The following is an 18,701-nucleotide window of genomic DNA, read 5'->3' on the forward strand; positions in this document are numbered from 1 at the left end:
AAATGAATAAATTTTACATCGCAATCAAAATTGTTCAAAACACTGTAAATTAATCAGTTTTATAATTTGGTGCATTGTAGTATTATTGTGACCAAGCCACAGATGGTCAAGTTACAGTACTAGAATAATCCAAATATTTTGACTGAATGGAAGTCACAGATAAAAGGTTGCTCATTATCATTGTAGACCTTGTTACGAGTCTGTGCTCTTAAAATAAGTAACAGAAAAGAGGGTAAAACAACAATCTTTGTAAAATTTAACAAATATATTTATTTCCCATGAACACAAAGTGAAAATGAGAAAAAAGAACTTACGGTTAGCGATTTAAATCTCAAAATAATCCAAGAATAATAGACACAAATCCAGATAATTTTAAGTCCTGAATAAAACTCAGTACAAGTCCTGAAGAAATCCAAAATCTGAAGGAGATGATGTGTCTGTTATAGCTTATAGAGTGTTGATCTGTCTTTTGTTGAATCACAGTAATAAATGTCTTTATCCAAGAATTTTACAGAGCACTGTGTATTTCCAGAGAAAATAATCACTTGAATTCAATAATTTGAAGAAAAAGATCATCCCAAATGGACACAACATAACAAAACTGAAAGTGCTATATGTTAAATGACCAAGTTCTCACAATTAAAGATAATATAGTTCTCTACTTGACCTCAAGTCACACTTAAAATTTTCTATAAAAAAAATCTTTACCTAATGAAAAATAACCTTCAAGAATGATCCTGATGTTTACAAAATCAAAACCATAACCTGTATTACACTCAGGAAATTCCAAAAATCAGACCCAAATAAACATACTTACTTCTATTAATAATGATCCCTATACCATAGTGAGTTCAGTTCACCCATTACCACATGTACAAAGTGCTGATGGTGAGAAATGGATCACCTCCAGGTCCCTGGCTGTGGATTTTCACTACAACCAAGGCACTTATGGTGCTGCTCTACAGTTTTGTATTTTGCATATGGTTGGATGTTTAAAGAAAAAGATTGTCCCCGGTTATCCTCACTGTTTATCCTATTTGGAAAAAGACCTTGCATATCTTATAAAAAAAACCTTTAAATTCACATTATTTTATTCTATGATTGATGGGCATAATTTGGTGTATAGAGTAATACAACTTGGCCTTGTATCAGATGTGGACCTATTTAAAAAAATGCTAGCTCTACTTGGTCATTTTTACTTCCTGGACTGCAAAGGTTAATTGTAATAAAAAAGAGCATACAGTGTATAACCATTTCTTTTACTTTTTATATATTTTCTAATTAATTATTGCACTTTCAGAAACTGGTATTGCCTACTATGACAAAATTTGTTTTCCCTATTTAATAACTGCTAAAGATAGTGTACTTCAGACTAATCCAGGCTGATTATTTGAACACATGGGAGCAGCCATTTCGTTACCTGTGTGCTTAGATCATGTACAATTTCCACAGAGTAAATGAAAGTAACATGGAGGTTACTCATTGTGCAAACTTCATCTTACACCTGTCACTTTCTCAAAAGTACATAACAGCTTTATCAAGCCCACTATAGAAAAGATCACAATAACGCCATGTAAATGTCTTATGTGTATCACGTTATATACAAAAGTAAAGTGAAAGACAAGGAATGGCAGAATCGGTGAAAATATATCTGAAATGGAATTTAGCATATATGAAATGGAATCATTCTGCAAGCAAATTAATATATCTAATTACAGACATAGCTCCATTTCATGTGCTGGAATTACTTTCTGCATTACAAATTTATATTTTGAACAGTTCTGACAGTTTTTAATTTTAAAAAATGTATCATTTAACGTAATTAATGAAAATATCTTTTAAAGTTCATGATTATATTCATTGATTAATTTAAGAAAATCAGAAATTATCAATAGTAAATGCTTCATTTATCATGCCAATTTTCCACTTTGTTAAACAAATTAATAAGCAATGGGATTGAAAGTTATAACTGTTTGATTTAGGCATAAAACAATTAATAAAACTTTTTAGCTTGATTTTAAAAAGTATATTTTTTATGTCCATTTTTTTATTACAATTTGAATTTTGTGAGAAAAAAAATTTGAAGAAAAAAAATTTTCTTCAAATTTCTAATATCTGCTATTATTAAATTAGGTAAAAGATTCTTTTATTTAAAAGTTCTTCTTTTTGAGAATTTAATGAAGAGAGAAATAAAGATGCATGTAACAATGCACATATGAGTCATTTCCATTTTGCATAAAAGTCTTACAAATCTAAATAGAATGTGATTAAAATTCACAATATTTTAAATATTTCTGTTCAAAATAATTGTAACTCATTCAAGCAAGTTAGGCTCAAAAATTTTGAATGAAAGGATTATTTCAAAGAGGTATTAAGAAAAGGAAATATTAAAATTCCTCTTTGTGTAAACTTCCATTTTGCTCCATTATGTAAAAGAACTTTATTGTGATTTAAGACCTACCCAATTAGCAGTTACTGGGGAAAAAGCTATAGGCAGAATTCCATTAAAATCTAAAAATTTCACTGGTCAATGCTAAAATTATGCTATTATTTAATCAATTCAATAAAATGTATGTTCAGTTCCAATTTTCTTTTATTAAAAAACCCTTTGCTCAAATAAAATTCATATTATCTACATTTTTACTTATTCATTTTACTCAGACACCCTCTTTCTCATTCTTGGATTAACCCCAGTGTTAATCTAAATTTCTAGTTTCTATTATAGATGTAAATAGTATATACTGAACAGGATTTCACATGCATTTTGCTGGGATTGGTCTAGAATTAACTGTTTACACCCCTCCTTCTCATTCTTGCATCCACCACTGTCAAGGAACATCTTATAAATAGATGTAAGTATCGAACCTGATTTTATGTGATTGTTGTTGGGACAAAGTCTATCAGTACATTCCGTCAAAATGTTTGCAGCAGATACACATCTATCTTGTGATAGTAATATTTTCCCTTTTGTGGGTACACACCCAACTTTGTCACTTCTCAGGAATATTTTGATTGTTTGTTTTGGAAAAGGAATCGAAATATATACCTGTCATATAATCACGATCTACACATCTACTATCGCTTTTACAAAGTCAGAAGCAACAATATCTGGTAACACCATTATCTGAAGATCTACAATGGCTGCTTCAAAATCCAAAGCAACAATATCTTGTAGCACCAAAATATTTATTTACTGAGGCGATGATGCACTATCTTCAACATGTTAAACCATATGTATTGTAGTGAAGAAGCCAATTTTTATGTCATATATCATACAGCCGAGTCTGCAAACTAAAATAGGAATGCTATTTTTTTTAGCACTTATGATTATCTATTGACCTCTGCTATAGAATAAATTTTTGCCATAATATAACAATACAACAGGAAGATGTTCACTTTACAAAAGCAATCTTCAGCTGTAGTGGTGTGTGAGATGTAAAATGTTATGTGATAGCATTGTTTTACATATCGAACGTTTAGTTATTTATTCAAAATATTCTAGAAAGCCAGACCTATGTCACATAATAGTGCTATCAGACTGACTATAATCCATTTCATGTCAACCATATTTATAACTGATGTTGCATGAATTGAATGAAAGGTAATGTTTTTATAATCCAGTGAGATTATTTATGTCCGACACTGATTCATCTACAAACATGGTTATTATAATAATAGTCTCAACCAAAAGTTCTGATGAAATCCTTTAATGTGTAACAAAGCCAATTCATGTGCATGCATGTGTAATGTAAATCACCGTATTCATAAATGACTGTCTCATGTAAAACCTCCTCAATCATTATATTTTTAGCTGTTTAACTAGGAGTTGTGGAACTTTTGTGGGGTTTGATAAGGACCATGTGTGGTTGCTCTTTGATCATTTGACAAGAGCTGTGGAACCTGAAATACATCATGCTTGTTGACTGAAAGCCACAAGGTGTACTTTCCATTTTTGAATGATAAACCATTATTTGTTCTTATTTTTTTCTTATAAATTCTATATATTGCTCATCTTTAATTATAGGACCATACACTGTTTGTATTGTTTACAATTTCTATTGATCATCCAATGGATTAATATGTCTGCAGCATTTGAGAGCAGTCTTACATTGCTGCTCTTTTATTCAAAAAAGAATTTGATGATTTGATAATACTGCCTTTTCACCTGACATTTACTAATAAAAAAATCATGAGTACATGATAATCTTTTTCTCAGCGAGTACATGCTCGTACTGCTACATCCAACAATTACACACCTCCTTCCCATACTGAATGATTCATGTAACCTGACAAAAATCCAAAGAAACCTCACACACTCAACAGTGGTGATTTGCAATGTCGCGTTCTTACAGTGACATAATGCAGATTCAAGTCACAACAAGTGCTGCAGCTATACATGACCTAATATCTCGCTAGCTGTTGGTTGAAAAAGTAAATTTTTCAGATATTGCATAAATCATCATACAAAATAATTTAGAAGTATCTGATATGAAGGATTTCTGGTCTAGCTTAAATTATAAAAAGTAAGCCTAGATGCATGCAGATTCACATGTACAGTTGTACAAGATTAGTGCTCATGTATGAACTGATAATCATGCAAAATTGCAGCTATTTCGCAGGTTTGATTTCCTTGTCAGTTGCCTGTGTCAACTGGTAAGTTAACCAAAAGCATTTGTGGTTTAGATTTTCTTCACATAGCTTTAACAGTTTTCCAGTCATATCACTATAATCTCTGCAGTGTGGCAGTTCAAAGCAATGTCTAGCACTGGGGCATCATGCCTATGACATGTAGCATCATCTCCCACCCAGTCACATTATTCTGACACCAGGCCAACTAGTCCTAACACTGAACTCTTAATGCTGAGCAGCTAGTAGTGAGGCAGCTGCTAGTACCAATTTTAGAAGCTTTTGGTATGACTCGGCCGGGGTTCGAACTTACGACTTCCCACATCCAGGGTGGACTCTCTAACCACTAGGCCAATGTTGTGGTCAATCAAAAGCATCGGAATTTAGATTAGTCAGTAGTGTGCATATACAACCTCATGAATTTGCTGCTGTTGGGAACAGTATGTACCGCCATTAGTGCTTATGAACTAAGCATATGGTTCACATTTTAATGTAAATTCAGTGTTTAATATTCTTATGTATTCTAAATAGCAGTGTTTTTTTATCTGGAACTCAACTGTCCATATCTCGGAGCACTACTTTTCCTCTGGAACAATAGGATACAGATTTATGCTGTTAAAGTCATCACAAGGTGTGTGTGCCTCTCATCAAGTCAGTTTGCAATTTAGTTTACAGATTTATGCTGTTAAAGTCATCACAAGGTGTGAGTGCCTCTCATCAAGTCAGTTTGCAATTTAGTTTATTTGAATAAAGCACAAATGTAAAATTCCTATAAGTGTCAGAAATCTACTTTTATTTTCAGATTAGGCCAAAAGAAATATGTTTCCTACTGCACTGGTTCAAAATTAGGGTAGGTAGGTGGGTTTTTAAAAAAATTGTTATATACATATATTATTGATTAGTATAAATAATGTACTAAGTACTTTAAGTAATGGGCTAAACTGACTTAAATAGAGGCATACATCATTTAAAGGAATTTTGAATTTAAAAAAATACTTTTGTTCGTAAACATTATATATTATTATAATGATTAGTGTATATATTGTACTAAGGGTTCCAAGTACTGGGCTAAACTGACTGGCTCAATTAGATGCACAAATCAATTTAGTAAACTTTAAAAAAAATTGTTTACAATTTTTAAAATTATTTTTTTACCTTAGGTGTAAAAACATACTGGGGTCAGCCACCAAAACAGGGACAGATAGTTCCCCAGACAAATATAACAAAAATTCTTGCGTTACAATGTTTAAACTGAATTAGGAATGCACATGAATTTTTTTATATCAGTAAAAATTGTAAAGAAGGTATTGCATAGATGCAAATCAACATTTTTTAACACAAACATGCTGAATGCAAGACTCTTCTTAAATTATATATATAGAGAGAGAGAGAGAGAGAGAGAGAAAAGGCATCAAGATGATTGTATCTTAAAATCAAAGTGACTTCTCAATATTTCAATGGGAAGTATTTATGCATTGACTAGTCCCATGTCAATCAATAAATGGCATGGAAAAAACGAAGAGTCATGTGTGTCAAAGTATAAAAAAAATTCAAAAGTTTCAAAAAAACTCTGAAAAACTGCTATAAAACTGTATGCATCATAGTAAAAAAACTATGAAGAATAGAAACAAGGAAACATTTCTATAATGATATAAATTTTATTCTGATCATTTACATGTGCATACAAATTCGTAGTCCAAATTTCATTTGTAATCTGACATGGCTTTTGCCTAATTGTGCTCACAAAAGTTCCTTATAAATACACAATTCCAAAAATGTTTAATATATATAAACAAGAATCTCAATGCTCTACTAATGGAAAGAAATTTGAAGTAATTCACAAGCAGTCCCTTTCATCCTTCCTTTTATGTATTCTGTTTAATTACTGTGCATTAAAACCATCTCTGATGTTCTTGACAAACTAAATCATACCAAATTGGGTAACAGACTACTTAATTCTACGTCTTGGTTAAAGCATTCACAGATAAGTGATGTAAACAAAATCACTGTCATGGTCACTGACCATGAACCTGATACCACAGATGGATGATCGATAAACATGATACCTCCATGCTGTATCCATAAACATGACTTAGATACCACCATGCTGTTATCCATAAACATGACTTAGATACCACCATGCTGTATCCATAAACATGACTTAGATACCACCATGCTGTATCCATAAACATGACTTAGATACCACCATGCTGTATCCATATGGTAAGGCTGATTACCTCGTAACTAATTTTTGGAGGGAGTAGGGTGGGGGAAATTAATCACAGAACTGGCCGCATCATTCAAGGTCATGTAACCAGGGAATTTGCTACTTTAAAATATGTGTCGTTTCTATGTGCATGAAAGTGATAAAGATATCTGATTCCTGACATCCATGATCAAAGCTGAAACAAGTGAACAACTCATCCATGAATTTCACACTACAATTTATTGATAGTGAATACAATTTTCTATCAGCAGCTATGTTGATGAGCAAGACTTGGGGTACCACAGCGCAAAGGTTTGGCCAGTCAGATATTTAATATTATAACAACACGCCTCCTGAGTGGATTGGTGTTTAGAATGGTCAACAAGAAATGAAACAAATGATGGATATTAAGATAGGACAAATGATAATGGTTGCTCTTTCAGAAAAAGAGTAAGGTCAGCAATGCAGGTGTAGTAACATCTGAAATACAGTCCAAGTACAGTAGTTGGTAAGATCTGGATACAGCAGTTGGTAAGACCTGGAATGATGTGTTTAACATCTAAGATTAGAGAACAAGGGACAGTAAGAGCATGTGTGCTATAGTTATAATCTAAGATACTAAGAAACAGTTATGGTGGACAGCTGGTAAATCAAGTTATTTCAATACCATGTAGATTAGACACTCTGGATACTTGCCTGGACATGCACACCAGAATGGTGTAAACATCTGTTCAGTCACATCATTTTACAGATACCAAATATAATATTCTCGCTTTTAACTTAAATCCAGCTGCAAACTGCACAGACCCAGATCTGTCATTCCATAATGTGCCAACAGATCTGAGTCTGTTTTGTTTGTTAGGAGTAAACAGTAGAACAAAGAGCATAGACCCTGATCTGCAGGCGCATTATGCTACAACAGATCAGGATCTTGGTTGCAGTCTGACTCGACTTGTGATAATATGGTACACATTTTATAAAAATCAATTCATACTTTGTGTTACCATGCATACAAGCCATTACAGATACAAATAGATATAAAGACCCCTGACCTTGAAATCAATGGCAGAGTGCTTATTATCAACTTGCTTATTGTTCAGAATACATTTGTCTATGCAAAAGGCAGTGTGTGTGTTTATAAGCTCCATAAGTAATACTAGAGCACCACCTTTTGACTTGATGAGCAAAAATTCAAATAGAAAACAAATTTGGTAGTCCTTTCATCAATCTATCTAAATGGTAACCTCTTGACAAAATGGACCAACCGTTCTTAAAGAGAAATCTTTATTATCAACTCAAGCCACCCCTTTCTAAAGTCCACTAAATGATGGAAATTAGTTTTATCTGTAAACCTTTGCTTTGACCCACAGGTATACATGACAGACTAGTGATGGTTTCAGTGAATATTAAACATCTTGAGCAGAGAACCATACAACTGTATTATGTGTGGGCAAAACCCAGAATGCATAAAAATTGAGTCCGGCCATCAAATATATGCTGTGTCATTGCTTGATGACATGATTTGTAAACACAGGACACAGTAGTTTTATTACTTCATGTCTTCCTGGCTTGACATAATCAACTTCAACAAAAAAAAACCAATATTTAGTCCATCTTTTCATGCTGTCATATTCACCTCTGAGATTACTTTAAACTTCAAATACTTTATCATAATTCTTTTTATGTCCTTTATTGCATCAGTGCTACTTTTAAACATTGGACATTAATATAACAATGTTCTATTTTAAATTTTACAAAGCAGTAATGTTTTCTTTGTTAGCCTGCCAAGTCAAACATTACTGATACTTCATATGGCATTTATTCTTTCCATATTGATGAAAACTGTTTGCCAAAGTGCCTTCACTTTCCCCAGTCATCCTTATAGTTCATGGAATATTAAGGAGAAGTCCAGAATTTTGCATCTGGAGTTGAATTCTTAGGTCCACAACCAACACCATCATAATGTAGTCCATCAGTGTTATACTGATCCAGTCCAGCCATCAAATATATGCTGTTTCATTGCAGAGATTATACAACTTTTTCAACGTATTTGTTTTCTCAAAAGGTAAATACAGGATCCAAAGAAAGGAAATTGATGCACTGTGAAAACATTTCTTGAAGACATGATATATAAACACAGGACTCACAGTAGTTTTATTACTGCATGTCTTCCTGGCTTGACATAATCAAGTTCAACAAAATAAAACATTTAGTCCATCTTTTCATGCTGTCATATTCACCTCTGAGATTACTTGACCACATTCCTTAAACTTTAAATATTTTAAATTCCATGAATGCTAAAGACATTCAAGGCTCATATAAAACTAAAATGCTATGCCCTTGCACTTCTCTCACATTCCATTAAACACTCGCGCACTAGAATCCTGGCATGCACAATGCCTCTTTTAAGCCTCTCTGCGGAAGTGCGACTGCCAGAGTAAGTGGGTCGAATGTCCCTGCCCATGTCTTCTATGACAGCCAGGAGCTGGCTGTATTTGCTCTGACTCTGCTGCTGCTGCAGTAGCTGTTGCTGCATTTGCTGTTGAAGTAACTGCTGTTGCTGTTGCTGCAGCTGATGATGTGGTCTATGTTGCTGCGGGCCAGGCTGGGGAGGTGGGGTGGCATGTACTTCAGAGGCAACATCAGATCTTGGAGTCCCAGGGTTACTCATACTGGGAGTGACTGGTGAATTACTGGCTCTTGATTCAATGGTTGATTCGTCTTCCATATTAGACTACAATATAAAATTTAGTATATTCAAGGCTCGAGCCAGCATTCAATTCTTTCACATTTAAGGAATTTTTGAACTTTTCATGAAAAGGATAAACATGTAACATATTTAAATATTTCTTCGATTTCTGAAATTTATAATGTTTTCTGAACATAGAAACAAAATTTAAACCATGCAAAGAATGGACAGGTAATTGTTAGATGCTATTAAATGTAAGTAACAGTTTGATGTTCATATATGTAAACAATACTGTATTATTTGACTTACATAAACGTCTAAGGAAAGCTGGAAAAATAGATTTGTAAAATTAAATGTGAATGTAAAATTGCCTTAATGTAAACCAAAATATTTCAGTCCAAAAAGTTGATGTATAAAAATTAAAAAATAAAATGGCCTGAAAATCTAATAAATTCATGTAAACATGAATTCAAATTTTCTTTCTCTTCCTCAAGTTTGCTTTATCATTCGAGAAAGACTTTTGTCAAAAAGTCCAATCAAATGAAATAACAAATGTCCTGCATATGTCATATAGATGCAAATTTCACTCATCCAACTCAAGTTCTTGTTGCTTAATTGTGCTTACAGTGAATATGGTTTTTGCCTAATAAGATCAAAAAGCTGACATCTACCTAAATTATGGGGTCTTTTTTTGTTGTTGCTGGTGTTTACAGAGCTTTTAACACATTTGGAAGGAAATATGACCTACTTTAAGTACATTTCCCAATGACACTGAGGCAGTTAATCCAAGCTGAACCTAGGAACTTTGGATTATGAGTCTCGAGCTGTGCTAGCTAAGCCAAGGTGACTCCCAATGCTTAAAAAGCCAATGCAGGAGCAGTTGGCAAAGGATATCTGAATCAATAAGAAGTTTTCTCAGAAAGTTTAAATGTTTTCCCATTTATAGCAACAGTGGTTATACCTGATGCCAGATAAACATCATCTGTATTAATATTGCGGCCATTAATGTAAAATGTTTTGTCAAATTCTTCTGAGCCATTTTTGTGAAGATTCCAGGACAATTTCTGTTGGGAAGGTTTCGATATTTCTAGCAACAGTAGCCATATTGTTGGCAGCATATGTACAAAACTGACAGCCACGAATGTGCGTTTTTGAGAAGCATGATTTTTAAGGTTTTTCTCTAGTTAGTAATGGCGGCCATATCTGATGGTTGATCAGCATCAGCTGGACAAACCTTAAAGTCCTACATGCCAAGATAATTTATGTCAAAATTTTGACAAATTCTGCTGAGTGGGTTTTTCTGAAACTGTTTCAAAGTTTATCTACCTTTCAGCATTGGCTATATTTGATTGTGGATCAGCATCAGTTGTGTATAAGTGAAACATCTGCATATCAGGATCCTTCCTGTCAAGTTAAATTAAATTCAATTCAATGGTGTTGGAAAAGTTGCTACATGTTTTCTAATCTTAGTAACTGTTGTAATATCTGATGGCAGATCAAAATAATTTGTTAAAATTTCAAAATACAGAAAGAGAAATAATAATAATAATAATAATAATAATAATGTGGACTTACCTAATCCTTAGAAACCCTAAGCACTTTACAATATTAGATAACAAATAAAAACATATACAATAACAAGATTTAAAAAAATAAACACTATGAAAATACATGAGACAATAATTAATTAAACATCAATAAGTCTTTAAGTCTGTTCTTGAAGTTGAAATAAGTAAGTTTTAATAGCACTCTTGATTCAGACCAGTGTCCTTGTGTCTAGCTGGGCCCTGGTATGCAAAAGAACGTCCTTATGACTTCATTTTAACAGTGGGAACACTGAGAATATTAGTGTCAGAAGAGGAGCGTAAGTTTCTAGACTGGGTATATACATGGGTGAAGTCAGATAGGTATATTGGACTCAAGCCAGTCAACTAAATGTAGCTTAGTGAACAGATTTTATTTTTGATTCTAGATTGAACATAATGTGAAGGTTACAATTGTTGTTGTTGTTGTTGTAGGGTTTAACGCCATTTTTCAGCACACGATAGGCTATACATGGTGGCCAGTATTAATGGTGGAGGAAGAACCTGGGAAATGTCCGGAAAGAACCACCAACCCTCGAGAAGCTACTGGCAAGCTTTCTCATATACCCACACTGGCCGAATCCGAGATTCGAACCCATGCAGACAGAGGTGAGATGGCAGTGATCCGTAATGGAGAGCGCTTTAGACCACTCGACCCCTCTGGGCCCCGTGAAGGTTACAAAGCGGGAGAAGTGTGCTCAGTTCTTCGTATTCTAAGGCCCCTGCATCTGTTCATGACATGTTGGTGTAATTAAAGAGTACTGTCAAGAGTCACACCTAGGTTTCATACTCTGTCAATTAAAGTTGGTATTGCTGATACTTAATTGTTTGAGGTAAAGGATGTCAATGAGAAAGATTTTGTGCAGTGTTCAGGATGGCTTCAGTTCTATCATCAATCATCTACAGCTTGTTATATTTCATTGATGGCTTCCAATCCCAAATACACTCCTCTATGCCTTGTATGTCAGCCTCAACTCCAGCTGGGAAGCTAGATTTGTATATCTGAGTGTCATTAGTGTAAAACTGGTGAGACACTAGATGTCAATCTATGACACTTGAAAGTGAAATAGTTAATATAATGAAGAGAGTGGGCTGAGAACAGCCTTGTGGACACCAAAATATAGATTAACTGGTCTGGTATGTTATCCATTTACAGACACAATATGTGCTGACTACCAATAAGTAGGACTTGAACCAAAATAAGACTGTATCATGGATACCAAATACATGCTGGAGGTATCAAGAAATATATCATGGTCTATTGTGTCAAATGCTGCAGACAGGTCATGGAGTGTAAGGACTGTAATCTTTCATCTATCCAAAGCAAAGAGGTCTTTAACTACTCTCAGAATGATAGGTTCAGTACAATGGCATGGGCGATATGTAGACTGTCCATTGCGAAAAACACTATTTGAATTCAGATGAGATGCAAGCTGGGAGAGAATAACATTTTTCTATTATTTTCTACATGAATGTGAGGTCAGAAACAGGACAGTATGTCTTTCAATTGTAATGGTCAGGCATCGGTTTCTTCAACAAATGTTTTACAATGGAAGTTCTAATAAATGATGGGAATTTCTCAGATGAGAGAAAAAGTACTGATAACATCAGTTCATGAAGACAATATTGAACCTAAGCACTCAAACAGCAGTGATGTCAGAATCAGATTGAGTCCACATTACTTTGGGGCACAGTTCATCACAAATGTATGTACCAATCAATCACACAATACAAATTAAGTATATATACAACTACTGTAATCAACATTGTCATTGACATATAATTATTACCAGGCAAAAGAGTATCTTTTCCATCAAAAGCTACAGAGGATGGACATTGACAAATAAATTCTGTCAAATTGACAAATATGCTTGATTTACACATACTCTGCACTACCCTCTATTCCCACTGAAGTCTGGATGATTGCTTTTCGTGCAAGTAGAGGCAACCTGTACAAGATAAAGCACCTCTTAACAAGAGTCCCCCAGAAGGACTGACACTTTACTGGCCAAAATGAATTTTATGGAATTCAATGTAAGGCCATTTCTTCCTTTTAACTGCAGCATTGAATCTATACCTTGCAATGTGTTGATTCATTAATGGTCCTGTCACTGTCAAAGGGTCATTTGTTATTAATTCTTCATTCTATGTAAAAGAAATATACGAACTACATGTAAAAGCAAACACCTGAGACAGGAACCATCATAATTAATATCTGCATTTTTGTTTTATTTTCAAAGACCCCTCCCTTCCACTCCCTTAATATTGTATCCAGTATCACAAAAAAGTTGTCATCTACTCATCCTCATGAAACATTATACCAAAGAGGATGATTTTCCCTCAATTCGTATAAATAGAGTGCATGATGTAAGGAAGCAGTTATATTTCCTTGGCAACTGACATGTCCTTTAACCCTCACAACATTCTCTCTCAAGCTGCATCTGGAATCTGAAACCGTTGTCACCATATACTTGTTATCATACCTTTAATGAATGCCAGACCATTTCCCCATGCTACCCCTTAATATGGCCATGATCGCGCACACATAATATGCAAGTGAAATCCACCTGAATGGAATACTATCCTCTCATTGGTTAAAAGAAAATGACATCTTGCAATTATTTATAACTTATTTTCACTTGGCCAATGAGAAGGCATAATTCAATTCAACACATTCTTGCTTATTTAGCATGCGCGATCATGGTCATATCAAGCAGTAGCATGGGAAAATGGTCCGGCATTCTTTAAAGGTATGATAGCAAGCCAAACTGTGGATACGCATGCAAAGTCGAATGCCTGAACTAAACATCAGTACCAAATTTATTACGCTACGCAAAATGTAGCTTGAAATATCTGTTTATTCTTAAATAGGTTGCGCGAGAAAGGAGAGAAGTGTCCTCCCTTGTAGTTATAATATAGTACGTGACAGGTACATTGTAAGCAAAAACGATACGAGCCCATGTGCTTCTATCGTGCATATCAGGATCAACGACTTGTAGTGTAGCCTTTGCAGGACCAATACCAAAACAGATCAACCAACCTGTAAGACGTATCACATTTATGTTTTATTGCTACACCCAAAACATAAATATTGGCCTTGAGGTCTTACCGCCATGTCAGCCTATTCTGTGCGTTGGGTATTTCTGCGCAATGATATGTCATTTCTGTAATACATTTGATCATGTGCTATTTTGGGTCAAAAATCCATTTTGTACCCAGAAAAAGAATCATACATTAATTAAGAAAAGTGATATTCATAAAGTGTACAAAAATATCACACATTTGGACTCAAAATGCACATAAAAATGTGATTTCTAAATGGCAATGTGAAGACCCACTCCAAGACCTTCCTGAACCTGTAACCCAGAAAATTTGATTTACTATGCATCTTTTAGAATCATACAAATAAATACATTGTATAAAAGATGGAAATGTGTACCTTAAAACAAAACTGTATTTTAAATCCAAGCTTCCAATTTTGCATAAAGTTGTCCCACATGTACAAAATCGTCTGCTACCCAGTGTGTCTACTTGCCGCTAGAACATAAATTCTCAACAAATTACCCGGCATATAGTCTGTTTCTAAATTCTGTAGTAATTTTTCCTCATCAACAAGATGTTGTCAACACATTACATCCTATTCATTCTTGTTTCTCTTCCACGTAACTTTTAATGCTTATTTTTCATAAAATGTTGAACTTTACTAACTTTTTTACAAGATCAGGTTAGTTTGCTTAATATCTCTTGCCATTTATTGGCATTTTTACGTTGAATTTTGTAAAACTAGCTATAAATCTGACCTAATTACTCGACTGAATGAACTGCTTACAGAAACAGTCCAAAGTAATATATTTAATTTCCATATCAAGAAGGATAAACATTAAATCTTTTCAAAGCTATGCGCAGAACAGGCCGACATATCGCAAGTCATGAAAACAGGGGGGGGGGTGGTATTCCCAGTGTCCAAACTTACTTTTAAACAGAATATTCTGGTGACAATTGCATCTTTTCAAATGGTAAGCACTGCTGTATTTTATTTTTGTCAATCGCTCGAATTCGGTATGCGTTTTGCTTCAATATTGGAAACGAAAACCTTAGGTGCGCAGAAATGCCCGACAGCAGTGTACATGTAGGACTACCAGCCTGGCATGATATGAGGCACAATTTGACAAGATTACTTTATCTCTGTTGTATGAAAACATAAATATAATACAAAATGAACCAACTCAATACATATAAGCTCTACCAAAAGTGTTTCTTTCTTCTATTTTCTGTATTCGCTACAGTTAAACTGTGTATCCGCAAACTTGTGATGGCTTGTGCTTTTGTTTGTTCAGCAACTTGTAATAATGCCACAATTTAGAATCCCAAATATTGTTGCGCACTTTCTGGAGAAATTGCGATACAAAATAGACGTGCATGCACGGGTTAGCTCCGTAAGTGCATTGAAGATGGAGAATGTTGACGGAGAGAATTTGAAACATTCTGCAACGACAAATGTATTGACAATAAAACTAATACTAAGAGGTTTTATGTGTCAAATCGAAGGTGAAGCTACAGAAATTTAAGTATTAGGTAATTCGCATTTTTGCTTTAATGGTTCATTAGTTTTACGTGAATTTTAAAATATGTTGTGAGATTATCATACAATTTATATAATTACCGTTAACAGCATATGCAATTTACAAAATAAATATATTAGTAAATAAAAGGTATGTACTAGACTAATAACCTTGCTCTGTTTTTATGGGGAACAAGGAAAAGAAAGAACAAAGAAAAAGAAAAACACTTAATTACCATGTGACCTCCACAATTTTCAATTTTCTTTTTAACAAAGATATTACCCTCACCATATATAATTTTTCAAAAGATCAAAGGCCACTAATGGAGCCTCCACCATTTAAAATATGTTTGTACCGCCCTACAGTTAACGCTCCACTAGGACCCCATTTACAACAATATATTAAATTTATAGACTACTAGTACTCGAAATTTTATGGAAAATCTTCTACTAAACTTCAACTTTTTATATATAAAACATCATGAGCAAATAAATCTTAAAGATGTAAGACAAGAATACTGTGCACGGCACACTGTATGTAAGCCCCGTGTTCAGTAGTCCTCAATGTAGAAAACTACTACAATTGTGCAGAAACAATATATTTTTTTTTTAGTCAGAGTGACATTGATCTTTATTTCTTTTACTCCTCGTCCAATTTGTAGTATAATAAATGATGAAAAAATGTTTATGTTTATTGGGAACTTAAACAATAACATGTTTGTGTTCCAAATAAACATGGTATTTGCAAACGATCGTTTCCTGAAAGTATAATCTACAATATTGGACAAAAGTTGTCAATGTAATATGTTGTTTACAAATGACCCTTACAATCCACAATCATGGATAAAAGTAAACCACACAGTATAGATAGATGTACATAACAATAGACAATTATTTACGAATGCGGCCTATCGAAATTATTTTGATAACACCACCAGAGATACCGGTTACTACCGATATAGAGGTGACAATAATTGGCATACATTTAATAGTTATTATTTTTCAATGCATTCGAGGGTATATTAACACCGTTTTGAAGCAGGTATTCGTCAATAAGTGGAACGACATTGCTGTTAATGTTAGCATCACTTGTCAGCTGATTCAACATCATGTCAGTAAATTCAGCAACATTATCATAACTCTCAGAATCAATTACTTATATGTTACGACATATCTAATCTTAAACACCAAAGACGGTTAAGTACCCGACTGCATGGATTTTGAACCCTTCTAACTGAATGTCAGCTCCGGCGACTAACGATAATGATGCTGTATATATGAAAATTTGTCTATCATTTTCACTGCTAAGGTAAGGTATCACAGCTGATATATCATTGTGCTGATTATTTAACAGTATTGAACCCACGTCTCCTCTAGATCCGTTTATAATAAACAATTACGATCCAGACTCACACACCTTTATCATCCTCTACAGCCATGAATTTAAGTTGACCATTTGCTATACCAATCTTTTTATCCTCTCCTTCGCAGGTTAAGATGTTCCCGAATATTCCCCAAGAAATTAATACACGTTGTGGCCAAGGCACATCTGCGATCTAGTCACGCACGTTGTTTTGTTGTAGCTTTAACAATATCATATATATATGAAAAACGAGTTACATCCTTCTCGTTCAGCAATACATGGGTATGTTTTGAAAGGAACGGTGGATTGATCCAAGATATAGAAACAGTGGTTATGAAAACATCAGAACGTTCATCACCTAGTGGTGAAAAAGACAATACGCATCCGTCAAAACAAGAGTTCAACGTGGAAGATATCTACCCATGCTGATAGGATTGCTGTTAAAAATGGTTGCTCTCTGTTAGGACCGACTGCTGAACTTCTAATGGAAAGTTTAAAAATGAAGATAAAATGACATATTTTTCTGAAATAAATCATACTTACACTTTTGGATCTTATGGAAGACACCATTTAACTTTAGTTCCATACTGTACAAACAATGGATGGAACTCTATCTTTGGAACAACGGATACCTCATTTAACTCCTAATCCTAATTATATAGAGATGTCACACTTACAACAAGAATTACAATCGCTAACTCATCAAACCGACTTGTCAGAAACTGACAAAGCGCAGTGTTATGGACAATTATTGCAACGTCTTCGACTGTTTTTCCAGAAAGCTTTAGACAAGGCAACTAAACCTGCTCTGTGAGATTTTAAAAAAATGGCATAAAAAGCGAAGAAAAGCAAAAAGCAACAATAAGGGTGCTAGATACAGCCAGAGGATGAAAGAATAAGAAACAAGATAAGTGTTTTAAAATCTGTCTGCTGAAATACCTAGTATGATGACAGAAGTAATGAAAGCTTGGGTCAAAGGATCATGTCGACACCTACTTCAACTGAAGAAGAAAGGAAAGAAGGAAAGACAGAAATGAAAAATAAAAAGAGAAAAGTAACCCAACAATTGATGTCTGTTTGTACTAATAATGCTCGTCGTCCACGTCAAGTATGGTCGTAATCCAAACTAATACCACACGAACAACCTAAGAGCAATATCGAACAGTGAGTGACTTATTGAACAGCTGATTTAAACAGTCAACCCATCATGGATGTACTTTTAGCCAGCATTTACTACAACAGTACTCATACTGCTGGCAAACTCAAAAGTTTCTGTCTGCAAGGTGTGCGACAATGGTTACAAGAACAATCGATGTACACGTTACATTAGCCCATTTGACGAAATTTTTCTATAAAGCAAACAAAACGTAGCTGGCATCGATCATCAGTGGCAAACAAATTTAGCAGATGTCTCTCCTTAGGCAAAGTAAAATCGTGGTTACAAATAAACGTTTTGTGTCATTGACCCGTTTTCAAAATCAGTTTGGGTAGTTCCTTTGACTTATAAAACATGTTAAGAGTTAATGAGAGCTGGTTTAAAACAAATTTTTTGACATCTTCTACCATGCACCAAATTTCTGAACCAAGTGTTTGAAACAAATAATTTATAAGAAAGGCTCATTAATTTTTTTCACCACTGAAAAACCTGAAACAAAAGCTAGTATCGTAGAACG

General features: G+C 34.2%; 2 protein-coding genes across 3 annotated transcripts in view; both read right to left on the reverse strand.

The window, feature by feature from the left end:
* LOC149803577 (diphthine methyltransferase-like) overlaps positions 1 to 15,479 on the reverse strand; it is a 45,696-nt gene extending 30,217 nt beyond the window's left edge. Inside the window, exon 1 of the mRNA XM_089953322.1 lies at positions 15,351 to 15,479. The gene's annotated coding sequence lies outside the window, so the exon portion shown is untranslated. The remainder of the gene's footprint in view (positions 1 to 15,350) is intronic.
* LOC149803578 (uncharacterized) lies at positions 6,265 to 15,458 on the reverse strand. Of its 2 annotated transcripts, none has more exons than XM_089953323.1 (2): positions 15,331 to 15,458; positions 6,265 to 9,566 (listed from the first exon to the last, which is right to left on the reverse strand). In XM_089953323.1, the coding sequence occupies exon 2, from the start codon at positions 9,558 to 9,560 to the stop codon at positions 9,165 to 9,167; it is 396 nt and encodes a 131-aa protein (XP_089809449.1). In that variant the 5' UTR covers positions 9,561 to 9,566; positions 15,331 to 15,458; the 3' UTR covers positions 6,265 to 9,164. The 2 variants fall into 2 exon arrangements, with proteins under 2 accessions (XP_089809449.1, XP_089809450.1); XM_089953324.1 differs by lacking the exon at positions 15,331 to 15,458 and adding an exon at positions 10,848 to 11,020.
* Positions 15,480 to 18,701: the final 3,222 nt, after the last annotated feature.

This window comes from Sinohyriopsis cumingii, chromosome 3 (genome assembly GCF_028554795.1).
Source record: "Sinohyriopsis cumingii isolate HCF-2022 chromosome 3, ASM2855479v2, whole genome shotgun sequence".
Lineage (NCBI taxonomy): Eukaryota > Metazoa > Mollusca > Bivalvia > Unionida > Unionidae > Sinohyriopsis > Sinohyriopsis cumingii.

Excerpts from the sequence above, each read along its gene's own strand:
- LOC149803578 (XM_089953323.1), bottom strand. The coding sequence starts at position 9,560 with ATGGAAGACGAATCAACCATTGAATCAAGAGCCAGTAATTCACCAGTC.